Source organism: Schistocerca nitens, chromosome 9, assembly GCF_023898315.1.
Source record: "Schistocerca nitens isolate TAMUIC-IGC-003100 chromosome 9, iqSchNite1.1, whole genome shotgun sequence".
In the NCBI taxonomy this organism is placed as follows: domain Eukaryota; kingdom Metazoa; phylum Arthropoda; class Insecta; order Orthoptera; family Acrididae; genus Schistocerca; species Schistocerca nitens.
Window position 1 is genome coordinate 325,838,591 of NC_064622.1, and position 22,966 is coordinate 325,861,556.

The 22,966-nt window shown below is 42.3% G+C and overlaps 1 protein-coding gene across 3 annotated transcripts in view; it reads left to right on the plus strand.

Moving 5' to 3' along the window:
• LOC126203043 (protein spaetzle 5-like) overlaps window positions 1-22,553 on the plus strand; it is a 326,834-nt gene extending 304,281 nt beyond the window's left edge. Inside the window, exons 4-6 of one of the 3 annotated variants that reach the window (XM_049937281.1) lie at window positions 5,010-5,312; window positions 18,922-19,197; window positions 21,111-22,553. In XM_049937281.1, coding sequence (XP_049793238.1) covers window positions 5,010-5,312; window positions 18,922-19,197; window positions 21,111-21,282 — 751 coding nt within the window. In that variant the 3' untranslated portion in view covers window positions 21,283-22,553. The remainder of the gene's footprint in view (window positions 1-5,009; window positions 5,313-18,921; window positions 19,198-21,110) is intronic. The other 2 variants (XM_049937283.1, XM_049937282.1) reach the window with 2 other exon arrangements.
• Window positions 22,554-22,966: the final 413 nt, after the last annotated feature.

The window sequence follows — 22,966 nt, forward strand, 5'->3', positions numbered from 1 at the left end:
AGAATACACTGATGAGAAAAACTTAATGTTATCAAACAACAGGCCCACACCGTATGACACCCATTGTAAATCAACTATGACTGCCAGTGAGTATTGCAAAACCGCTAGATCTCCACGCAGTCTGAATATTCAGAGACAGCGAATTTAAAATGTACACTGAAGGTCCGACGTAGCCTGTGAGTAGGTGTAGGACAACATCATAGCGACACATCTAAATGGAGGTCACAGTAATGCCTGCTGTCGGGTGCCGGTCAAGGTTCGTAGTTACATATTGTAGCTGAAGTTGCCATTGCTGCACATTCACAACGAAAAACAAAAGGCCAAAATTTACCGTCAATAAATAACTGTCCTTATGGAGAAGCTTTTCCCGCTTGTTGAACCAGCGTTATAAAATGATGATACAGGTACTTGAACTAGTCCACATGATTTGTTTACATTTCACGTACAAACCTGTTAATCATACAGGAACAGTTTCACAAGAGCGTCAATAGAGTATGTTGCTTTAGAGCCCCCCTGCCTTTCGCCGAGTAGTGTTTTATTGGTGACTTTACTGAAGAAGGTAGCTGACAGAAACCTTTTATGAGAGGATCTTCGTGACACACACACCCTCAGATATTAAATCTAATGACCACTGCGGACAATTTAGACGATGTAGTTGTACAGAAAGCACATGCCAGAATAAAGCTCATTCGAAGATTCCAAACAAGTGCAAATCATCTGCAAAGGAGAAAGCTTGCAGATCATCTTTTCTCCAGTTCAGTATTATCAAATTCGATTTAGAGATAATCCTCAAGAAAGATATACTCTTAAAATTGACAGACCTATAAAGATTACTTTCTCGCACATACATCTCGTCCAATATCCATAATGATACAAGCACACTATGTCGGAATCATACGAAGGGATAGCGACCATTGTTTGTCACTTTCAACATCCAGAAATGTAACAGTAATTAAATTTGTATATAATATTGGCTCCGCCACTCATGGTTAAGTGTCGTCTGAAGAACAGATTTGTATACATCACCAAAGACGATCGTAAGGAAATGCACAAACACTTGGACAAATTTTTCAGTTTTTGCTATGAATGGGAGCGTTCTTTAAGTGTGGATATTTGCAACGTAATGCCCATAACAGAGAGAGAGACCCGAATATTAGCCGTGAACATCTGGAGAACCTCACATCGTTTGAATATTTAGAGGTAATATTAAGAAGCGATATGAAACAAGGAAAACACGTAACGTCCGTAGCAGATAAGGTGAATGGGAGAGGTATATTTGTTGAAAGAATTCAGAGTAACTGCACATCATCAGTAGCGGAAATCAGAGTCACGACGTTAATGTGACCATTTGGAGTCTATCGGGTCGGCATTACAGCAGACTTAGAAGAATTCAGAGATACGCTGTTAAAATCTTAACATGTCAGTAAAGTCCATACTAAACTGTAAGAGACGTGCTCGTGAATTTAATTGGGAATCTCGAAGAAAGCCAACGTTGCTCTCGCGTAACCTAGTTAGGAAAATTTTTGGCGATCGTTACGCTGCGACTATCGTTTGCGTCGCGTAAACATCACGAAAATGACATAAGAAAGACCAGGGCGCTTACAGAGGTAAATAGAGCAAATAAAAAGTTAGTCACTCCCAGGAGATTTCAGGCTAATACCCTGTAGCACCGCCTCTAGCTTTTGATAATGGCCTCAAATCGCTGAAGAAGAGAGTGCACAAGTTGGTTCACGTGTGTCATACCCAACTCAAGCCACTCACTGATGATTAGAATATTTAGAGATGCCAAATTGCGGGGATTTTGACTGCTGCGTTTCACCCGCTGTTCCAAATAGCCCCAGACGTGTCCTTGGATATTAAGATCAAGTAATTTATCAGAAGGGTTGGGGCAATGGCATAAAATGCCTGAGTGTTCGTAAATCAGGAATGTGTGCAGGTACCCCTGTGAACACAACATTTGTCATAGTAGTGGAAATCGGGAATGTCCACAACATACTCATCATCGAGCTTTAGAAGAAAGGGCAACAATTGGTCACAGAGAAATTTGAAACACACATTTTGGTCCATGTTCACCGTAATCTTAATGCGTAGGGGCAAGTCATGGTACGAGTAATACCGTCAGAAGAGCACAGAATAACCTGCAATCTGAACTACGCATTTCGTACACTGCTGGTTAATAGCATCAATAAGCCGTCTGTGCAGTCAACGCCTCGCATCATTTAAAGAGGGGCAAAATGGTGAGTCGTTGGTCCACACTACTCGCCCCCAGCCAGCTACTGTGTTATTTTGTGTTATTTTGTCCACTGGAGAAGTGAATCTTCATGCGCCGCTTAAGCAATGACCTTTTGCGAGGTACCCGAATCCAGATGCCCATTGTCTGCAGTTCCCTTCGCAGTGTTCACTCGGGAATTGGTTGAGACGGGCCTGCATTCACTGCAGCAACACTCCCTATCGGGTTTGGAATCGACTGTGATTGACAAGGCGTGACGCACTTCTCCGGTGCCAATAGTTGGCTACTATCTTTTTTCGACCATTGTTTTTAAGCCGTGATACATGGCTGCGAGTGGTACACCATTCCTTGTAGAAACTTCGCACAATCCGCTTGGTACATCACAAATCGAGCAGCCACTTTCAAGGTGTGGTCAGGACATGTTCAAGCACGATAACTCATTTCCACCATACTGTTACATCTCCACGTCGGCCCATCTTACTGCGCTGATTCCATACACTCGACTACTCCTTCATTTCCATGACTTACTGTCAGTAGTCACGACTGCCTCGTACTACACTCTGTTCATCGTAAATTTAACACTCAAGTAAACACTGCGCTATGTATTCCTCCACTTTTGTTGTTACCTCCCTTTCCGCGAAACTTAAATGACGCCCTGACCAGTACAGACGCTTATTATTATTATTGTGGTACTTTTGTGCTAGAGCCCCGCATACCGCAAATCGCCTTACCAGCGCATTTAACCTGCAGCTGCATAAAGGCGTCCTCTTCGCCGCTGGGATCTGTGGCACGAGAGGAGCTATGATAGCATTTAAAAAATATCATGATAGCCGAACAACAAATCTCCAGATTCCCTGTATATATGATTCGCAAATTTCCTGAGTATATGATCCCAAATTCCCTGTAACAGCAGAAACAGCATAACTACAAAGTCCATTTAATACGATTTGTAAATACGAGGGTTGACTGAAAAGTAATGCCTCCACCTTCGAAACTCTTCAACAGTTCGCAGCATTGGTATGCGGCAGGTACTGGCTGGACCCGTAGCCTCTTCTCTACAGCTACAGTTGGCGGGAAGCCTTAGCATTGAACGAGTGTGTTGTTACAGTGTAAAGGATGGAACCCTGCGCAGACTGTCGGTCAATGCGATTTAAGCAACGTGGAGTCTTTGAATTCTTGACAGCAGAAGGTGAGACCCCAATGGAGAGTCATCAGAGAATGAAAGCAGTTATGGTGATGGTGCTGATGTGAGTACTGTGCGTCGTTGGGCGAGTAAGTTTAAAGATGATGAGGCGGGAACATCTGACCTGCGTGACAAACAGAGTTGGACGTCCTGTGACAGCAACTACCGAGTTTCACGAGCAAAATGTTGACAGATTGATTCAGGATGATCGTCGTATCACTCAGAGAGAAATTGCAAGCATAGTCGGCATTTCACAACAACGTGTGGGTCACATTATTGCTTTGCTATCGGAAGATCTGTGCACGATAGGTACCCCGGATGCTGACTTCTGAAATGAAAGCGCACAGACTTGAAAATTGCCAGGAACTCCTCTCGCGTTACGAGAATGAAGGTGACGACTTTCTCCCTTCAATCATGGAACACCATTATGCTTCTGATGAAGACGTTGAGAGAACTCTGAGATTGTGGCTCCGGAAACAGAATATCGACTTCTTCCGTGACGGCTCCAGAAAACCTGTTCATCGTTGGCAGAAATGTATCCAATTGGCTGGTGATTATGTGGAAAATTAAATATTGGTAATTAAAGATTACATTCTAAGGATTATTTCTGCGTTTGATTTATTAAAATATTCCCATCCAAACCCAATTAACGAAGTTGGAGGCATTACTTTTCATTCAACCCTCGTACAATGAAATAATATGCGTCAACACTCCGTAACACGCTACACAAGGGATCAAGAAGAAAGCGAAAGATACGTGAGAGAACGACCAGCAGAAAAACGTGTCGCAAACACAGAATATTTTATCGGTATGATTGCCTCGAGATGACCGGGTGTTTGTGTTGTCCTCATCATTTCATCATCATTCATGAAAAGTGGCGAGATCAGGCTGAGCAAAGGTTGGGAATTTGTACGGGCGCTGATAACCGCGCAGCTGAGCGCCCCACTAACCAAACATCATCATGTAAAAGGGCGCTGTCGAGGTTCCATTTCTTGAACCAACAGTCTTCTAGGGATGCGTTTTCAAATCTCGATGCAAGATTCTCCTCACAGTTCGATCAGATAATTGTAAGGCTAACGCGTGCTTTCTTGCAGAACGTCCGGGAGATTGTTGAATTGAGCCTCTCAGTGCAGGAACATTTTCGTGGACTGTGGCAGTAAGTCGTCGACCTTCAGGTTTACGTTTCAATGTAGAACCTGTCTCTCGAAAATTATAAACCCACGAATAAATGGTTTTCTAAACAGGACTAGGGTCTCGTAGACCGAGAGCGTAGCGAATGCGGAAGGCACGTCGAGTAGTTACTGGCGATCCGCCAGTTTGAAACAACAGAAACGCAATGTTCACCTGACGAAGCCGTGGCGTTCACTGAAAACGGCACGTATGCCGCTATTCAATATCGTGTCCCCCACCATAATACTTTGTCGCTGCCTCTCAAATTGGGTAGTTCTTTCTGCCGCACCCTGTAGGAGAGGTACACTTTGCTAGAAATCGGGACACAGGTAGTGACTGAGCGCGTGACGACAGAAGTGACGCGACCGGACGCCCTGTGCTGTGCTGTGTGATGGCTGTGTTGTAACGCGCCCCGGCGCCCCGCAGTAAGAGGGACGCGGCGCCCGCTGCCCGCAGGCCCGCGCCGCCGCCGCCGCCCTACGGCCCGCCGCCGCGCGGCTACCCGTACGGCCCGGTGCCCGCGCTCTCCTACCTGCCGCTGCAGCTGGTCACGCCCGCCGGCCCGGGCAACGGCTCGGGGCCCTACCCCGACCGCCGCTACAAGCTGCTGGCGACGCCCTACCTCTACACCACGGCGCTGCTGCAGCCGGCGCACGTGCCCGTCCCCGTCGCGCACTACGAGCCGCCGCCACCGCCGCCGCCGCCCGCGCCCCACGAGTGGTGGGCCAGGTCAGTGTACCAGGGGTAGTCAACAGTTCTCATCCCTCAACACGTTCACACCGGCGAGTACCAACGGTGACTCTCGCTACACCAGTGGTCGTCAAACAGCGGCCCGTATCGGGTATTCCTAGCAATTTGCAACCTAATCCAAAAACATCAACTAACGTTAAGAGCTTATTAAAAGTCCAGTTTTTCTGCTCAGTAAGAAGCAAAAATGCTTACAGAGACAGTAATATTGATGTGCTTATTTTAACTGAGATTAGTGAACTCGGCCGTGGGCTAAGTAAAACTGACCGCTTACTTCAGGACAGAGGGATAAGTAGCTTGGCCACTGCTGGTTTAGTGGGAATGTTTTACTACCTGTCTTCCAGTGTGGGTAACTCGCGGGCCTGCGTGGGTCGTACTAGTCTACATCTACATTTACATCAATATTCTGCAATCCACCTTCCGGTGCGTGCCGAAGGATACTCCGTACTCCTGCCAGTCATTTCCTTTCCTGTTCCACTCGCAAATACAACAAGGGTAAAACGACTGTCTGTATGCCTCCGTATGAGCCCTAATTTCTCGTATCTTATCTTCGTGGCCCCTACGCGAAACATACACTACTGGCCATTAAAATTGTTACACGACGAAGATGACTTTTCAGAGCATTCACACAAGGTTGGCGCCGGTGGCGACACCTACAACGTGCTGACATGAGAAAAGTTTCCAACCGATTTCTCATACACAAACAGCAATTGACCGGCGTTGCCTGGTGAAACGTTGTTGTGATGCATCGTGTAAAGAGGAGAAATGCGTACCTTCACGTTTCCGACTTTGATAAAGGTCGGATTGTAGCCTGTCGCGATTGCGATTTATGGTATCGCGGTATTGCTGCTCGCGTTGGTCGAGATCCAATGACTGTTAGCAGAATATGGAATCGGTGGGTTCAGGAGGGTAATACGGAACGCCGTGCTGGATCCCAACGGCCTCGTATCACTAGCATGGCTGTAACGGATCGTGCAGCCACGTCCCGATCCCTGAGTCAACAGATGGGAACGTTTGCAAGACGACAGCCATCTGCACGAACAGTTCGACGACGTTTGCAGCAACATGGACTAACAGCTCGGAGACCATGGCTGCGGTTACCCTTGACGCTGCATCACAGACAGGAGCGCCTGCGATGGTGTACTCAACGACGAACCTGGGTGCACGAATGGCAAAACATTTTTTCGGATGAATCCAGGTTCTGTTTACAGCATCATGATGGTCGCATCCGTGTTTGGCGACATCACGGTGAACGCACATTGGAAGTGTGTATTCGTCATCGCCATACTGGCGTATCACCCGGCGTGATGGTATGGGGTGGCATTGGTTACCTGGATCACCTCTTGTTCGCATTGACGGCACTTTGAACATAGGACGTTACATTTCAGATGTGTTACGACCCGTGGCTCTACTCTTCATTCGATCGCTGCGAAACCCTACAGTTCAGCAGGATAATACTCGACCGCATGTTGCACGTCCTGTAGGGGCCTTACTGGATACAGAAAATGTTCGACTGCTGCCCTGGCCAGCACATTCTCCAGATCTCTCACCAGTTGAAAACGTCTGGTCAATGGTGGCCGAGCAACTGGCTCGTCACAATACGCCAGTCACTACTCTTGATGATCTGTGGTATCGTGTTGGAGCTGCATGGGCAGCTGTACACGCCATCCAAGCTCTGTTTGACTCAATGCCCAGGCGTATCAAGGCCGTTATTACGGCCAGAGGTGGTTGTTCTGGGTACTGATTTCTCAGGATCTATGCACCCAAATTGCGTGAAAATGTGATCACATGTCAGTTCTAGTATTATATATTTGTCCAATGAATACCCGTTTATCATCTGCATTTCTTCTTGGTGTAGCAATTTTAATGGCCAGTAGTGTATATTGGAGGCAACAGAAACGTTCTGCCGTCGACTTCAAATGCTGGTTTTGTATATTTCCTCAATGGTGTTCCTCGAAAAGAATGTCACCTCCCCTCCAGGGATTCCCGTTTTAGTTCCCGAAGCATCTCCGTAACACTTTCGTGTCGTTCGAACATACCAGTAACAAATCTAGCAACCTGCCTCTGAATTCTTTCGAGGTCCTCCTCTAATCCTACCTGGTACGGATCTCAAATCCTCCAGCGGTACTCAATAAAGGGTCACGCTAGCATCCTATATGCGGTCATCTTTAAAGATGAACCACACTTTCCTAAAATTCTTCGCCGGCCATTGTGGCCGAGCGGTTCTAGGCGCTACAGTCCGGAACCGCGCTGCTGCTACGGTCGCAGGTTCGAATCTTGCCTCGGGCATGGAAGTGTGTGATGTCCTTAGGTTAGTTAGGTTTAAGTAGTTCTAAGTCTTGCTGTCTGATGACCTCACATGTTAAGTCCCATAGTGCTTAGAGCCATTTGAACCATTCCCAAAATTCTTCCAATAAACAGAAGTCAGCCATTCGCTTTCGCTACCACAATTCTCACGTTCTCGTTTCGTTTCATATCGCTTCGCAACGTTACGCCCAGATATTTAAACGCCGTGACTATGTTTAGCATGACACTACTAATGCTGTATCCGAAGATTACGGGTTTGCTTTTCCTACTCATCCATATTAATTTGCATTCTCCTACATTTAGAGCTAGCTGCCATTCGTCACAGCAACTGGAAATTTTGTCTAATTCATCTTGTATCCTCCTACAGTCACACAATTCTGACACCTCATGGTACCCAACAGCATCCTCAGCAAAGAACCACAGATTGCTGCTCGCCCAGTCCGCCAAATCATTTATGTATATAGAGAAAAACAGCGGTCCTGTCACACTTCCCTGGGGCACTCCTCTGATGAACACTCGCCGTAAAGGACAACATACTGGAGTCTATAAGTTAAGAAGTATGCGAGTTACATATCAGTGAACCTGTTCCATACGCTTGTACCTTCTTTAACAGCCTGGAATGGCACCGTGTCAAACGCTTTCCCGAAATCTAGAAATATTGGATCTTACCCTTCATCCATAGTTCGCAGAGTATCACGAGAGAAAAGCGATGCGTTCTAAAACCATGCTCATTCCTGGACATAAGCTTCTCGGTCTCAAGAAAATTCATTATATTCGAAATGAGAATATTTTCAAGGATTCTGCAGTAGGCCGAAGTTAGGGACATTGGTCTGTAATTTTGCGCGTTCGTTCTTTTGCCCTTCTTGTATACAGAAGTCACGTATGTTTTTCTCCAGTCGCTTCGGACTTTGGTACGGTATAAATTTTGACACAGAAATAACATCGACTCGTGAACGCGCGTTACAGACACAATCATTTTCAAATGTGGTACTTATTTGCAGTAAGGAACATAAAATTAACGAAGGCTGTTGCAATAAAACGCAATGAATAGAAGAAACGTTCAAAACATTTAACAAACATCTGTGATCGTGTCTCATATTGCATAGTCCAATGCGGCGCGGGGTAGCAGCGAGGTCTAGGGGGTCTTGTAACGCTCCGCTCGGCTCCCTCCGTCGGAGGTTCGAGTCCTCCCTCGGGTATGGGTGTGTGTGTTGTCCTTATCGTAAGTTAGTTTAAGTAGTGCGTAAGCTTAGGGACCGATAACCTCAGCAGTTTGGTCCCATAAGACCTTACCACAAGTTTCCAATTTTCCATAGTCCCTTCAAAAATAATTACAATTATGTTACTGTTGTAACCTACGGATGGGAAACATGGACACAAAGGAGTACTGATGAGCAGCAGCTCAACATTTTTGGAAGCAGGGTTCTGCGCAAGATCTATGGGGCAGATCAGGATAACAATGGTTCCTGGAAATAGCAAAAATTCGGAGAACAACCTGGCTTGGACGTGTCCTTAGGATAGATACTGGAAGAGCAAGAACTGCGCTGGAGAGGACAGAATGGAGGAAACTTGAACAGGCTAAGAAACGTCATGAAGAAGAAGAAGAAGAAGAAGAAGAAGAAGAAAAAGAGGAAGAGGACGAAGAAAAAACAGACAATTTCTTTATTAATCAATTAATCATCCGCTTACACAGACAACACAATAACACTTCGTCAGATAAATATTACAGTGTCACAGCTCTGGGATCATTGAGGGTGGGAGCAACATGAAGCCGAAAACAGTCGAATTTTTCCGAATGGCGCCAACTTTTAGCGATCAGTACAGCGGGGTCAGCGGCCAACTTTTCGCGGCCTGACTACAGCTTGTCTGTTGGGTGTTCACAACATACTAATTTATGCAGGTTACCAATTAGTAATAAACTTGGCACATATGCGGCCCGAGGTGCCGCACCGCAATGTCAGTATTGGCTGCTGAGCAAAAACGTTTGATAGTCACTGTGCTAGATCCTCCCATCGGGCAGCTTGTACCACCTGTGGCTCACGCTCGACTCAACCAATTATGGTACCAGCAGTACACAAAAGTATGGTGTCTTACTTATCACCCAAGTGCGACAAACAGCTCTGAATACAATTTTGTGTGATTCATCAGCTTTCTGAACAAATGAGATATCACATAATTTGTGATTAATTTAGTGAAAAATTATTTTATGTTTTCTCTCAATACTTTAAAACAGTGGTCATCAAACGTTCTTGCCCAAGAGCCGTTACGGTGCTGACATTGTGTGGCAGCAGCTATGGCCGCATATGGACCTATCTTATTATTAATTGGAAACCTATATAAATTAGTACGTTATGAACCGCCAAGGGCGTGATAAGTTGGTCGCTGGCTGCCAAGTACTGGTCGTTAAAAGTTGGCACCAATCGAAACACTCGATGTCAACTGTTCTCTGCTTCAGATTGCTACCACCCTCAGCAATCCCAAAGATGTGACAATGTAATTGCTTGACGATGTGTTGTTTGTGTGAGCGAATGATTAACGACTAATAATTGAAATTATATTTACATTTAAATGTACTATGCAAGATATGACACGATCACAAATGTTAACCTAATGTTTTTAATGTCATTTTTCTTCTACATTTTGCGTCTACAACAGCTTTGCTCAAATTTAATTTCGTATTCCTTGCTAAAAATATATACCGTATTCGAAGATGACAGTCTCTATAATGCGCATTCAGGAATGCATGTTACTTTCGATTGAAATGTATAACACAGCACTTGATAGGTACGAGTAACACCACGCGTCAGTTGTCAGCACTGGAAGAAGGAAAGAACATTCCCCCTCTCACACCCTCAAACCCTGTAGTGACCGCGCTACTTACCGCCCTGCCCCAGATGCAAGCAGCCAACTTTACTAAGCTCACGGCCGAATTCATCAGCATCAACTAATATTAAGCACATTTTAAGATATTGCTGCCTATCTAAGTATATTTTTTAGTTACTGCGCAGGAAAACGACACCCTTAAAAAGTTTTTAAAATTATCTGAGTTACTAATTGCAGACATTACAAAGCGTATTTTTAATCATTTTCCTTAAGACGACACAATAACTTTTGAAATATAAAATAAGTCACACTTCTCCATCTGTCTTAACAATTTTAGGATTCAGTTGTTAGTTGCTAGATGCATATCATTATTGTACATGGCTGAGAACCGCGTGCTGCACGAATACTTGATTTATGCCATTTTCAAAATCAAATTTCAGTATATTAAAATAATAGTCCAGGACGTTTGAATACGAGCGCCGCCCCACGGTGAGAAATATGAAAAGTAGCGCGATGAAGGAAAACATGGATACATGCGTCGCCCCACAGCGAGAAACACTTCTCAGCAACGGCCTGAACGTGTCAAGTGGTTCAAATGGCTCTGAGCACTATGGGACTTAACACCTGAGGTCATCAGTCCTCTAGAACTTAGAACTACCTAAACCTAACCAACCTAAGGACATCACAACATCCATGCCCGAGGCAGGATTCGAACCTGCGACCGTAACGGTTGCGCGGTTCCAGACTGAAGCGCCTAGAACCGCTTGGCCACTCCGGCCGGCGAACGTAACAAGTAGGGAATTTTTCGTATGTGCTTCTCTGTGTGAATGGGTAATTTCTCCGGATATATGAAATTTCTGCCCAGTAAAATTTGCATTCTTACAAAAATCTGTGAAATTTGTGCCCAGTATTCCTGTAGACGAATACCAGAGAAATGCGAACACGGAGATACGCGCACAGCAGGGTTTGCTGGAGATTCGTGGACACCACCTTCGCTGGTAGTTTGGGCACTGATTCCTCCGCACGACGGAAGCCTTTCCTCGAGCTGACAGTGTCCGCAAATCTCTGCTTTCGGGCCATCGTGTCTGCATCTTTCCCGACACCTCCAGTAAATAAGAGGCCTCCACACGTTCAATGTTTACACTGCGCAACAAAATTAAAGGATCACTTTTCCAAATCCCGTAATTGCCTCCAATTCCAACACACAACTATGAAGTTTGTCTCGAAGGTGCCTACAACCTTTCTCTGTAATTGTACAGATGTTTGGCGCCCTGCGACGTCACCCTTTGGCTCGGCGACGCTTTCAACAGCAAGGTATCGAAATATGCTAGAAAAGGCCAGAGGTCAGAAGCTCACCCAGCTGTAACGTGGGCTAATGATACCACACTGGCACCAAATTTCACCACAATTCTGCCCAAAGCCATCGTAGACGTGTCACACGATGGGAAAATCATCACCCGTCCTCTTAGGCACATTTCATCTCTTCTTTTGACGCTTCCATGGTGGAGGTCAGAACCGCGACACCCAGCGTTGAAATTACGCGGTTTTCCTATGCGTGGTCGCGGAAAACATTTCAGACATACTGCCGTTCAGAATCGACACGAAAATACCTCAGAGGGAGGCATAAAGTACGTCGATGAAACCACGCCTTGCCATGGGGTGATGATTTTTCTCACACTTCGCCGTCGAAAACGACAGAGAACAGGACGACGTTCTTGACAACGTTCAACACTGCTGCCACACCATGTGGAGCCTGAAGGCAGGCAAACCTCACGTGAGAGGTGTCGAAGGGATTGCCTAATCGTAAGCGCTGGAGCAGCCGCGAAGCTGAATGGGTGTCGAAGTTTCTGACTAGAAACCCCAGCTATGAGCTACGAAAAAAGAGGACATGGATTTCAAGTGGACTGAAGTCTTGCCTGGTGTTTCAATATCCCCTACGGAGAATTTCCAATCATACTTTTTCTTTATTGAAAAAACTGGATGTCCATTCAGATAGCTTTGTTTGTTGGTTGTTTAAAGCTTCCATAGCAAAGTAACTGTAATGCGGTCAAAGACGATGTGCTATATTAAAACTGAGGAATCATAAAACGGCAATAATAAGTTTTAACTTACCTGCAATTCAGTACCCTCTTCCTCACTGCATCATATCTGCATACCGGCACTGCAGCACAGCCCGTCAGTAGGTTATACACGAACTAAACTGCCTGTAAATTAAGTTATGGAATTAGTTATTTCCATGTTCTGTGGATCATAATCCACTCACCTCTCACTATTATGTAGAAAGAGTTAGTTCTACAATTATAGTACACTTTCTCAGTGAAAAATTTGGCAACGTGCTCACAGTTTAAATTATTGTCTTACGCTATTGTTTTTAAAAGTGATATTCTTATCCTAAATTATGTTCAATCTCTGTCTCTCATAATCACACACTTGATTTCGATGGACTGGATTATAAGGGGCAGTCAAATTAAAATGAGGCAGGTGGAAAACAGTAAGTACACTGTTTATTATTTCAAAAGTAATTGCCATAATTCCACTGTGAGACAAGACAGTCCGATGGAACTAAGACTGTAGCTAGGCATGCACCACTTCATCTGAAGGAAATGGATGGTCGCAAATGCCTTTCTTCATGGCTCCAAAAATATGGGAACTCTGTGGCGAGAGAACAGGGCTGTTTGGAAGCCCTTACACATCCTCAATATCTCCCCATGCCATTTCCATATTTTTGAAGCCCTGAAGAACGAGATTCATGGCAGTCAGTTTGCTTCAGACGAAGAGGTGCATGCCTGAATACAATCATACTAACATAGGCAATGCAAACATTTTTCTATGATGGCAATGACACTCCTGACTCACAGTGGAATAAGTAAATTAACAGTTATGGTGATTACTTCCAAATAATAAACAGTTTACTTACTTTTTTCATCCATCTCATTTCCATTTGACTGCCCCTTATACATTCTTAATTTCTTCTGCATAGCATGGGCTGATTGTGGTTCACCATATGTAGCCTATGTGGCATAACTTCCAGCATGTATTTTATTGCTTTATCCCTTGAACAGTTCATGTCAGTGATCTGAGGTATTTCCAGGAATTGGTTATGGCCATCTGACTGCTATCATTTATTATTTTTCTGTTTTCTTTAATAACATAGGCCTCACATTCTATAACTGATTTCCTAGTTTTTCTTTCAACTATTGCCCACATGGATTTATTTGTTATCTGAGTTACTAATTGCAGACATTACAAAGCATGTTTTTAATCACGTTCCTTAAGACGGCACAATAATTCTTGCAATATAAAATCAGTCCCACTTCTCCATCTGTCTTAACAATTTCATACAATTTCCTTTCCACCGCACGATATTTTGATTTATTTTGGAATCTAATGCTATTTCATTTCTTGTCAGCACCACACATTATTGTTTCTTGGGATAGCAGCTGTTTGAGATTGATAAAAATTCACCTATCATATGATAAATTTAGAATCAACATTTGTCATGTTATACATATCCCTTCATCAGTTTCCCACGAGGCTTCATTGAAACTTTCTGTCATCTCTTCATTAATTACTTTCTTTTCCATATCACTTCACTGTTATCAGGTAAGATATGTACAATGGGGCTACTTTTTTTTTTTTTTTTAAGAGGTGAAGGACATGACAGGGAATAAGTAGTTGAGAAAGAAGTGAGACAAGGTTGTAGCCTATCCCTGGTGTTATTTAATCTTCAGGAAGAAAAAATAAAAACTTTTAGATTTGCTGAAGATATTGTAATTCTGCCATAGATCACAAAGGACCTGGAAGAACAGCTGAACAGAATGGATAGTGTCTTGAAGAGAGGCTATAACATAAACATCGACATGTAAAACAAGAGCAATGGAATGTAGCCAGATAAGGCAATGCTGAAGGAATTAGTTTATAAAATGAGACATTAAAAGCAATAGATGAGTTCTGTTATCTGGAAATAAAAATAACTGATGGTGGCTGAAGTAGAGAGGATGTAAATTGCAATCTGGCTATAGCAAAAAAATAAGAGTATTTCTGAAAAGAGGAGTCTGTTAACAGCGAATCTAGATTTAAGTGTTAGGAACTCTTTTCTGAAGGTATATATGTGAAAGGTAGGCTTGTACAGATATGCGATATGTATGATAAACAATTCAGAAATGAAAAGAATAGAAGCTTTTGAAATGTAGTACCACATATGAATGCTGAAGATTGCAAGGATAGATCAAGTAACTGATAAGGAGGTAAAGAATGAAATTGGAGAAAAACATAATATTTGGACCATATTGACTAAAAATAAAGATTTGTTGACAGGACATATCTTGAGGCATCAAGGGATCATAAATTTGGTACTGAAGGGAAGAGAGAGGGAGAGAGAAAGAGTGTGTGTGTGTGTGTGTGAGAGAGAGAGAGAGAGAGAGAGAGAGAGAGAGAGAGAGAGAGAGAGAGAGAGAGGTGGGGGGGGGGGGGGCGCTAAAAACTAAAGAGGGAGACCAAGGGATGAATATTGAGAGTAGGCTCAAATGGCTATGGTTGCAGTAGTTAAGGAGACAGGAAGAGGCTTGCACTGGAATGAGTCACATGGAGAGATGCACAAACCAGTCTTCGAACTGAAGACCACAATAGAGAATTAATATTAAAATTCCACAGACTATCACTTCCTTTCCTTTGTCTGCCAGCTGGCACAGAAATAACTCAAATCTTCCTCATAATATTTGTAAGTTTTCCAATGGGGATTTGTAAAATATAATAACTATAAAAGACCTCACTGGTAACCAAAGTTCACAAGTACAGGCACCCAGGTGATGATGTAAGTCGTCAGTACTGGTTTCCATAGATTTGAGCTTGTTGTGATTTTTCACATACACAACTTTTTCTTACTTAGCATTCTATTTCTGACATTCTATATCATGCACACATATAAGAAGTTCATTCATTTTACTTTTTAGTCCTGTCATATTCAGATGAATCATGTTACATTGATTCAAACATGTTTCTTTTTTGTGTGACACTTCATTTATTGGGACCACTTTTAAAGCATTCCACCTGGGAAAGCCTAAAAAAGAATTGCTCTCACACTTGTAATCTCAGGAGATATGAATTTACGGGCAAGGTGATTTTATTACACATGCTCGTGCTCCTTCTAGTCAATGAATTAAAAAAAAAAAATCCCAAGTTAACTCAACATGTAGTTTTCTTGGTAATATCACACCTACATAGTATAATACATGAACAAAAGAAAAATCACTAAACGTACACTCTGTGCACCAGTTCTTGCATCATAGGAGCAGGGGAAAAAACAACACACATACAATCGGCGTATGACCTATGCTGTCAGCAGAATGACAGCTTTACCAATGATTTATTAAAAGAGCAACTTTTCTTGTTTAAGATTAAACTCATATTGCTCCATTTACATAGTACTGGCACAGTTTCAAAATAAAGTGAGGAAGTTAGACCAGGAATGGTCACTGGAACTATTCATTAGGCAATTCCGCTCTGTTAAATAATGAGCGTGATGTCAACAAGAATGTTGCATATTGGAGTCAAGACGTAGGGCTGGCAGGCACCCATGAGATAACAGAGGTTTTTCACTTAAGTTTTTCCTCATGTCTTTGATTGAAAAGGAGGCAGTGCATGGACTGAGCTGGCACTGGCAGTAATTTACATCCACATATTTGAAACTTCCTGGCAGATTAAACCTGTGTGCCGGACTGAGACTCGAACTCATCACCTTTGCCCTATGCGAGCAAGAAATGGCAGAATTAAAGCTGTGAAGATGGATCACATGTTGTGCTTGGGCAACTCAATTGGTAGAGCACTTGCCTGTGAAAGGCCAAGGTCCTCAGTTCGAGTCTCAGTTCGGCACACAGTTTTAATCTGCCAGGAAGTTTCATATCAGCACACACTCCGCTGCAGAGTGAAAATTTAACTCTGGATCCATATATTTGTCCCATGGTCTCCTCTGAAAGGTATAAATATTTAAACCTTCAATTTATAAAATATTAGCACAAGTAATTCTCATCACTGACTATAAAAAACATGTACTTATTATATGAAAAAGATGCACAACAATTACATGAGTTGAATGAAGTGAAGTGAATGAATGGCATTGTTTCCACCCACTATTAATCCATTGTCAGCTGCCTTATCGTAACATTAATGACAAAACAGCTATAGTGGATTTATCCATACAAATACCAAGCAGTCTGGAAACAATGAACTCAAACTCGCAAAAAATCATGATTTGTATCTTTCACTGTTTACATCATTCCCATTCCTTGCTCCTCAGTAATTCTGTGTCTACCAATGTTTGACGTGGCTGTCATATGAATTATTGAATGAATCACAATGAAAATATCTCACATCTCTGGAAATCATCTGTTGATTAAATCTGTACAAGTCTGTTATCCTCGTACCACCCAGAACTCATTTTCTGCATATTGTAATGTTTAGTGCTGAAAAAACTGCTAGTGCACATTATTTAGAATAATGAGTGTTGTTCGTCCAAGATATTGTTGCAGAGACCTGTTCTGTAAGTTCCAAATGTTAACCACCACATCTCAGTACTTATTTTCTTTGATGATTTTTGTCTCTTTTTACATCCAATAATGCATACCATAATCACAATACAAAGTCTAAAAATTATTTACAGAAATCTAGAACAGCTAAGTATCATACAAAAAGGTGTTCATCATTCTGCCACAAAACTCTTCAATTCTCTTCCATCTGATATCAAAGCCCTTATTAATTCCCCAACTACATTTAAATTGAAATTAAGCAAATACCTTATGGATAAGTCCTTCTACTGTCTGGGTGAGTATCTGCAGAGTAGGCCTAATCAGTGACTGTCTTTGTAATTTGTTATTGTATTTCCTATTTATATTCTAGTCTCTGTTTATATTATGTTAGCTGTAATTTGTCTTCGCTGCCTAACATGATCAATGTACAGATTTTCTTTCTTCTGTACCAAATTTATTTTCAGTAGTTTATGTCATGTTTATCTGAACTACATCTACACTCCTGGAAATTGAAATAAGAACACCGTGAATTCATTGTCCCAGGAAGGGGAAACTTTATTGACACATTCCTGGGGTCAGATACATCACATGATCACACTGACAGAACCATAGGCACATAGACACAGGCAACAGAGCATGCACAATATCGGCACTAGTACAGTGTATATCCACCTTTCGCAGCAATGCAGGCTGCTATTCTCCCATGGAGACGATCGTAGAGATGCTGGATGTAGTCCTGTGGAACGGCTTGCCATGCCATTTCCACCTGGCGCCTCAGTTGGACCGGCGTTCGTGCTGGACGTGCAGACCGCGTGAGACGACGCTTCATCCAGTCCCAAACATGCTCAATGGGGGACAGATCCAGAGATCGTGCTGGCCAGGATAGTTGACTTACACCTTCTAGAGCACGTTGGGTGGCACGGGATACGTGCGGACGTGCATTGTCCTGTTGGAACAGCAAGTTCCCTTGCCGGTCTAGGAATGGTAGAACGATGGGTTTGATGACGGTTTGGATGTACCGTGCACTATTCAGTGTCCCCTCGACGATCACCAGTGGTGTACGGCCACTGTAGGAGATCGCTCCCCACACCATGATGCCGGGTGTTGGCCCTGTGTGCCTCGGTCGTATGCAGTCCTGATTGTGGTCCCCTACGGCACTGCGTAGGATCCTACGGTCTTGGCGTGCATCCGTGCGTCGCTGCGGTCCGGTCCCAGGTCGACGGGCACGTGCACCTTCCGCCGACCACTGGCGACAACATCGATGTACTGTGGAGACCTCACGCCCCACGTGTTGAGCAATTCGGCGGTACGTCCACCCGGCCTCCCGCATGCCCACTATACGCCCTCGCTCAAAGTCCGTCAACTGCACATACGGTTCACGTCCACGCTGTCGCGGCATGCTACCAGTGTTAAAGACTGTGATGGAGCTCCGTATGCCACGGCAAACTGGCTGACACTGACGTCAGCGGTGCACAAATGCTGCGCAGCTAGCGCCATTCGACGGCCAACACCGCGGTTCCTGGTGTGTCCGCTGTGCCGTGCGTGTGATCATTGCTTGTACAGCCCTCTCGCAGTGTCCGGGGCAAGTATGGTGGGTCTGACACACCGGTGTCAATGTGTTCTTTTTTCCATTTCCAGGAGTGTATTTAATTTTTGTTCATCCTTTAAGCTTATGTCACCAGACTGCAACATTCTTGTCATTGTACTAATGTTTCTTGTACATCTATAAAAATGTAAACTGACTCATTCCACAGCCATGTGATTTATCACTATTGGATTCATGGAATTTGAAATAAATAAATGAAAATAAAATTCTTTTCTTTGGGATGAGGAAATATATTGTATGGATCTGTGTAACTAAGCACAGTGGGAATATGCTGTTAATTATTATTTGTGAAAGATACCACTCATGTAATTCTTTAACATGGCATTTTCAGATATGCAAGATCCAATTCCAAAGCAGAGGCAACAGCCACTTCACCTGGAGCTGGCAGTAGCAGCAGTAGCAGCACCAGCAGAAACAGTGCAGGAAGAAGTGGATCAAGATCTCGCCGTCAGAGTGGCAGTGGTTCTCAGGATCAGCTTTGCCCAACCACAAAGCAATTTGTCATGCCCAAAGCTGCCATGAACAACCAGGGAAACTGGATGTATGTGGTGAACCTCAATGAGGTGGATGATCGTTACACCCAGCTTGTGGGTACGGAGACCTGTGTGTAAGTCTCAGCTTTGGGCAGGGATATCATCCTTCGCAAAAAATTCTTTTTTCTGTAATCTCTAACACATTTCCCATTTTGCCTCCTAAACATAATATATATTGCTAACATTCTATTTTCTACTGATCTATTATGCATGAGACAAAAAACATTAATTGAACAGATTGAAGCCATAAACATTCTACACCTTCAGTATGCAATGTAAATTCTGAACCATGAAGTATTATGCAAATTAATATGAACATCTCAGTATAATGCAGTTTTTAAGAAATTATAATTTTAACATCAGAAAAATTCATTTGTTAATAGAGCTTTCAATTATGGAATATACACTGAAGCACCGACAAAACTGGTACACCTGCCTCAGAAGAGTGTTCCTGGAGCCTCTCCAGCAATTCTAGACGTGTGTCACATCGTCCTCCTGGAGTTGCCCAAGTCCGTCAGAATGCATGATGGACATGAATGGATGCAGATCAGGCTGGATGCTTATGTATGGGTCACCTGTCAGAGTCATATGTAGACACATCAGGGGTCCCACATCACTCCAACTTCATGCAACCAACATCAATACAAAGCCTCCACCAGCTTGAACAGTGCCCTGCTGACATGCAGGGTCCATGGATTCAAGAGGTTGTCTCCGTACCCTTACATGTCCATCCACTCAATGCAATCTGAAATGAGACTCGGCTGACCAGGCAACATGTTTCCAGTCATCAACAGTCCAATGTCGATATTGACGGGCCCAGGTGAAGAGTAAAGCTTCGTGCCATGCAGTCATCAAGGGTATACGAGTAGGCCTTCGGCTCTGAAAATCCATATCAATAATGTTTCGTTGAATGGTTCACATGCTGATGCTATTTGATGGCTCAGCATTGAAATATGCAGCAATTTGCAGAAGGTTTGCACTTCTGTCACATTGCATGATTCTCTTCAACCATCACTGGTCCTGTTCTTGTAGGATCTTTTCCCGGCTGCAGCAATGTTGGAGAGTTGATTTTTATCAGATTCCTGATATTCACAGTACACTCATGAAATGGTCATATAGGAAAATCCCCACTTCATCACTACCTCAGAGATGCTGTGTCCCATCACTCATGCACAGACTATAATACCATGTTCAAAATCACTTAAATTTTGATAACCTGCCATTGTAGCAGCAGTAAGCGATATAACAACTATGCCAGAAGCTTGTTGTCTTATATAGGTGTTGCCGATTGCAGCGCCATATTCTGCCTGTTTATGTATCTCTGTATTTGAATACACATGCCTATACCAATTTCTTTGGCACTTCAATGTACATTCTAACAGAAAGACCATTTTGTTCCAATCTAAATGGAAACATTTTAACATATTTATCTAAATATTTCATGATGTTCTAAAATAGTGCTCAGTAAAATTTAGGTATGATACCACTTAAAGTTTCAGAATTATGTTAATTGATTTTTTTAAATTTTTGCCATCAGAATTGTTTCTCTCTTCTTTCTTAATAGAACAGTCTGAATGATATATACACATGAACGAGTTTAAAAACAATGTGAATCTCAGTTAATTAACTCTTTTATATCTGCTATTCTCATACTGAAGAAAGATTAAATGTCAGGAATTGATCCTCCACTCCATAGGGAAATACACACTAAAGTAAAAGTTTGGCAAAATTAAAACTGCATGCCAGCAGTGGAGATTGGAATGCAGAAGAAATTTAACTAACAGTTTAGAATTCTGAGGGAGACAAGAGGACATGTCAAGATAACTCACTCAGTAGGAGTACAGCCAGCTGAAGGCGAGGGCCTGAATTTATGTTCTGTTCTGACACACAGTCTGTTTTGTCACAGATAAAAACCTAACTGTAGAGAACTAAAGTCTTCATTAATTCACCTAAGACAGATATATCTGATGAAACTTTTATTTTTCAGGTCAAACCAGTGCAATGGTCTTTGTACCATACCCAATGGTTACACGTCTCGCTGTCAGCAACAGTATGTCCAGAAGAAATTGGTGGCCTTAGAAGGAAGTGGTAATCAACTCTACGAAGATTTCTTTTGGTTCCCCCACTGCTGTGTCTGCCAAATTACACAGAATGGTTAATAGTGATTTCTCCTCCTGCAGCTCTACACTGCCAAACCATACATGTGGCTCAACAGTACATGTTTCATCTTCTCATCACCCTCATCAGGTTCCTAATCGAAGATTCTGTGAACTGTCTAATGAACAGTATTTTTGAAATAAAGTTTGATAATTACCATTCACATTAAGGGATTAATTCCCTCAATGTTATGTGCTTTACTATCGTGCTTACAATTTAATGTTATTAATTCTGACATACATTTATTTCTTAATATTATGAGTAATGTATATATAAATTTGTGTGAGTTTCCATTGTGTAAAACATTCATGTATGGTCTGCAGGAAGAATAACGAGCTATTAACCTTTCCTACGATAATCAGATCTGTTGTATACCAATCAATAGTATCACTTTTTATGAAAACTGCGAGGCTCGTTTTGTCATTCACAGCATCTACTCCCGAATATTACAGAACATCTAGATTAAAACAGAAATGTTTGTCCAGGGAAGAAAATGTGGAAAAAAAGAACACCAGAAAACTACCACAAAACAATTACCAATGAACTAATTAAAGGAGTATCTTCCATCTGGTGAATTATTTCTAAAATGCCAATATACATTTTGCAAGGATATGCATAATTCAAATTCACTCCTCAGTCATCATTCACATGTACAGAAAATGTGTGTTCATCAGTTTTACTAGTTTGTATGTGCTGGCCTTTTGCTAGCTACTTTCTGTTACCATAATAGTCATTTATTTTATTTTTCATGTTATTTGTTATAAGGCTGATGTTAGACATTCTCATATGTATAAAGATCTTTTAATTGTTCATTAATCAATTTTGTTACATGATAATGGTCAAAGTAATTTAAATCCTATATGCATCCATCATTATAAACACAAAATCAGGAAGTACTATTTGGTGTCACCTATTGTTGGCAGTCAACAAAGAACTGGAAAACACTTGTAAATGTATTGTTCCATGTATTAATGAAAGAATTATTTTTGATCTCTCTTGCTGTTGAATCAGGATGTAATAATTTATCATTTAAAATAATAAATGGTTTGAAAAGTATTTGAGTGCATTCGTGCACTATGTTGAATTCAGTACTGCTCATAAACATATTAGTTACTATATTAATGCTATCTGGCACCAGACAATCCAAAATTTTGAACTTTGTGAAAGTTATTTATTTCAGGTACATTGTCCTGTTGCTGAAACTCATTATTTAAAATGTAAATAATTCACTGCTTCATAGAATATGTGTACTGTATGAAAATTTTGTAAAATTGTAGACTTTTTTAAAAAATTATTACTATTAAAATTCTTATAAATACCATTCAGAAACATTTCTTTTTACAATTTACTATCACTTGGAATTGTCACTTCTGTGAATCTCTAGTGCCCCTGAACCATATTGTCTAATGCTTCTACCAGAACACAATGAAGAAAAGAACTACTGCCCACAATTCAAAGAGAAAGTGAGAGAGTATGATGACCACCATTTTTTGTGTGTGTGTGTGTGTGTGTGTGTGTGTGTGTGTGTGTGTGTGTGTGTGTGAGTAAGCAGGGGTAGGTTAGATAATTCTATCGATTTTGATTTCAGCAATTCACTGATTCAATAGACAAGCTGAAAAAAAAATGGAAACATACAATCCCAATATTTTCAGAATAGCTGTTGAACTCAGAAAATCTACTGTTTAT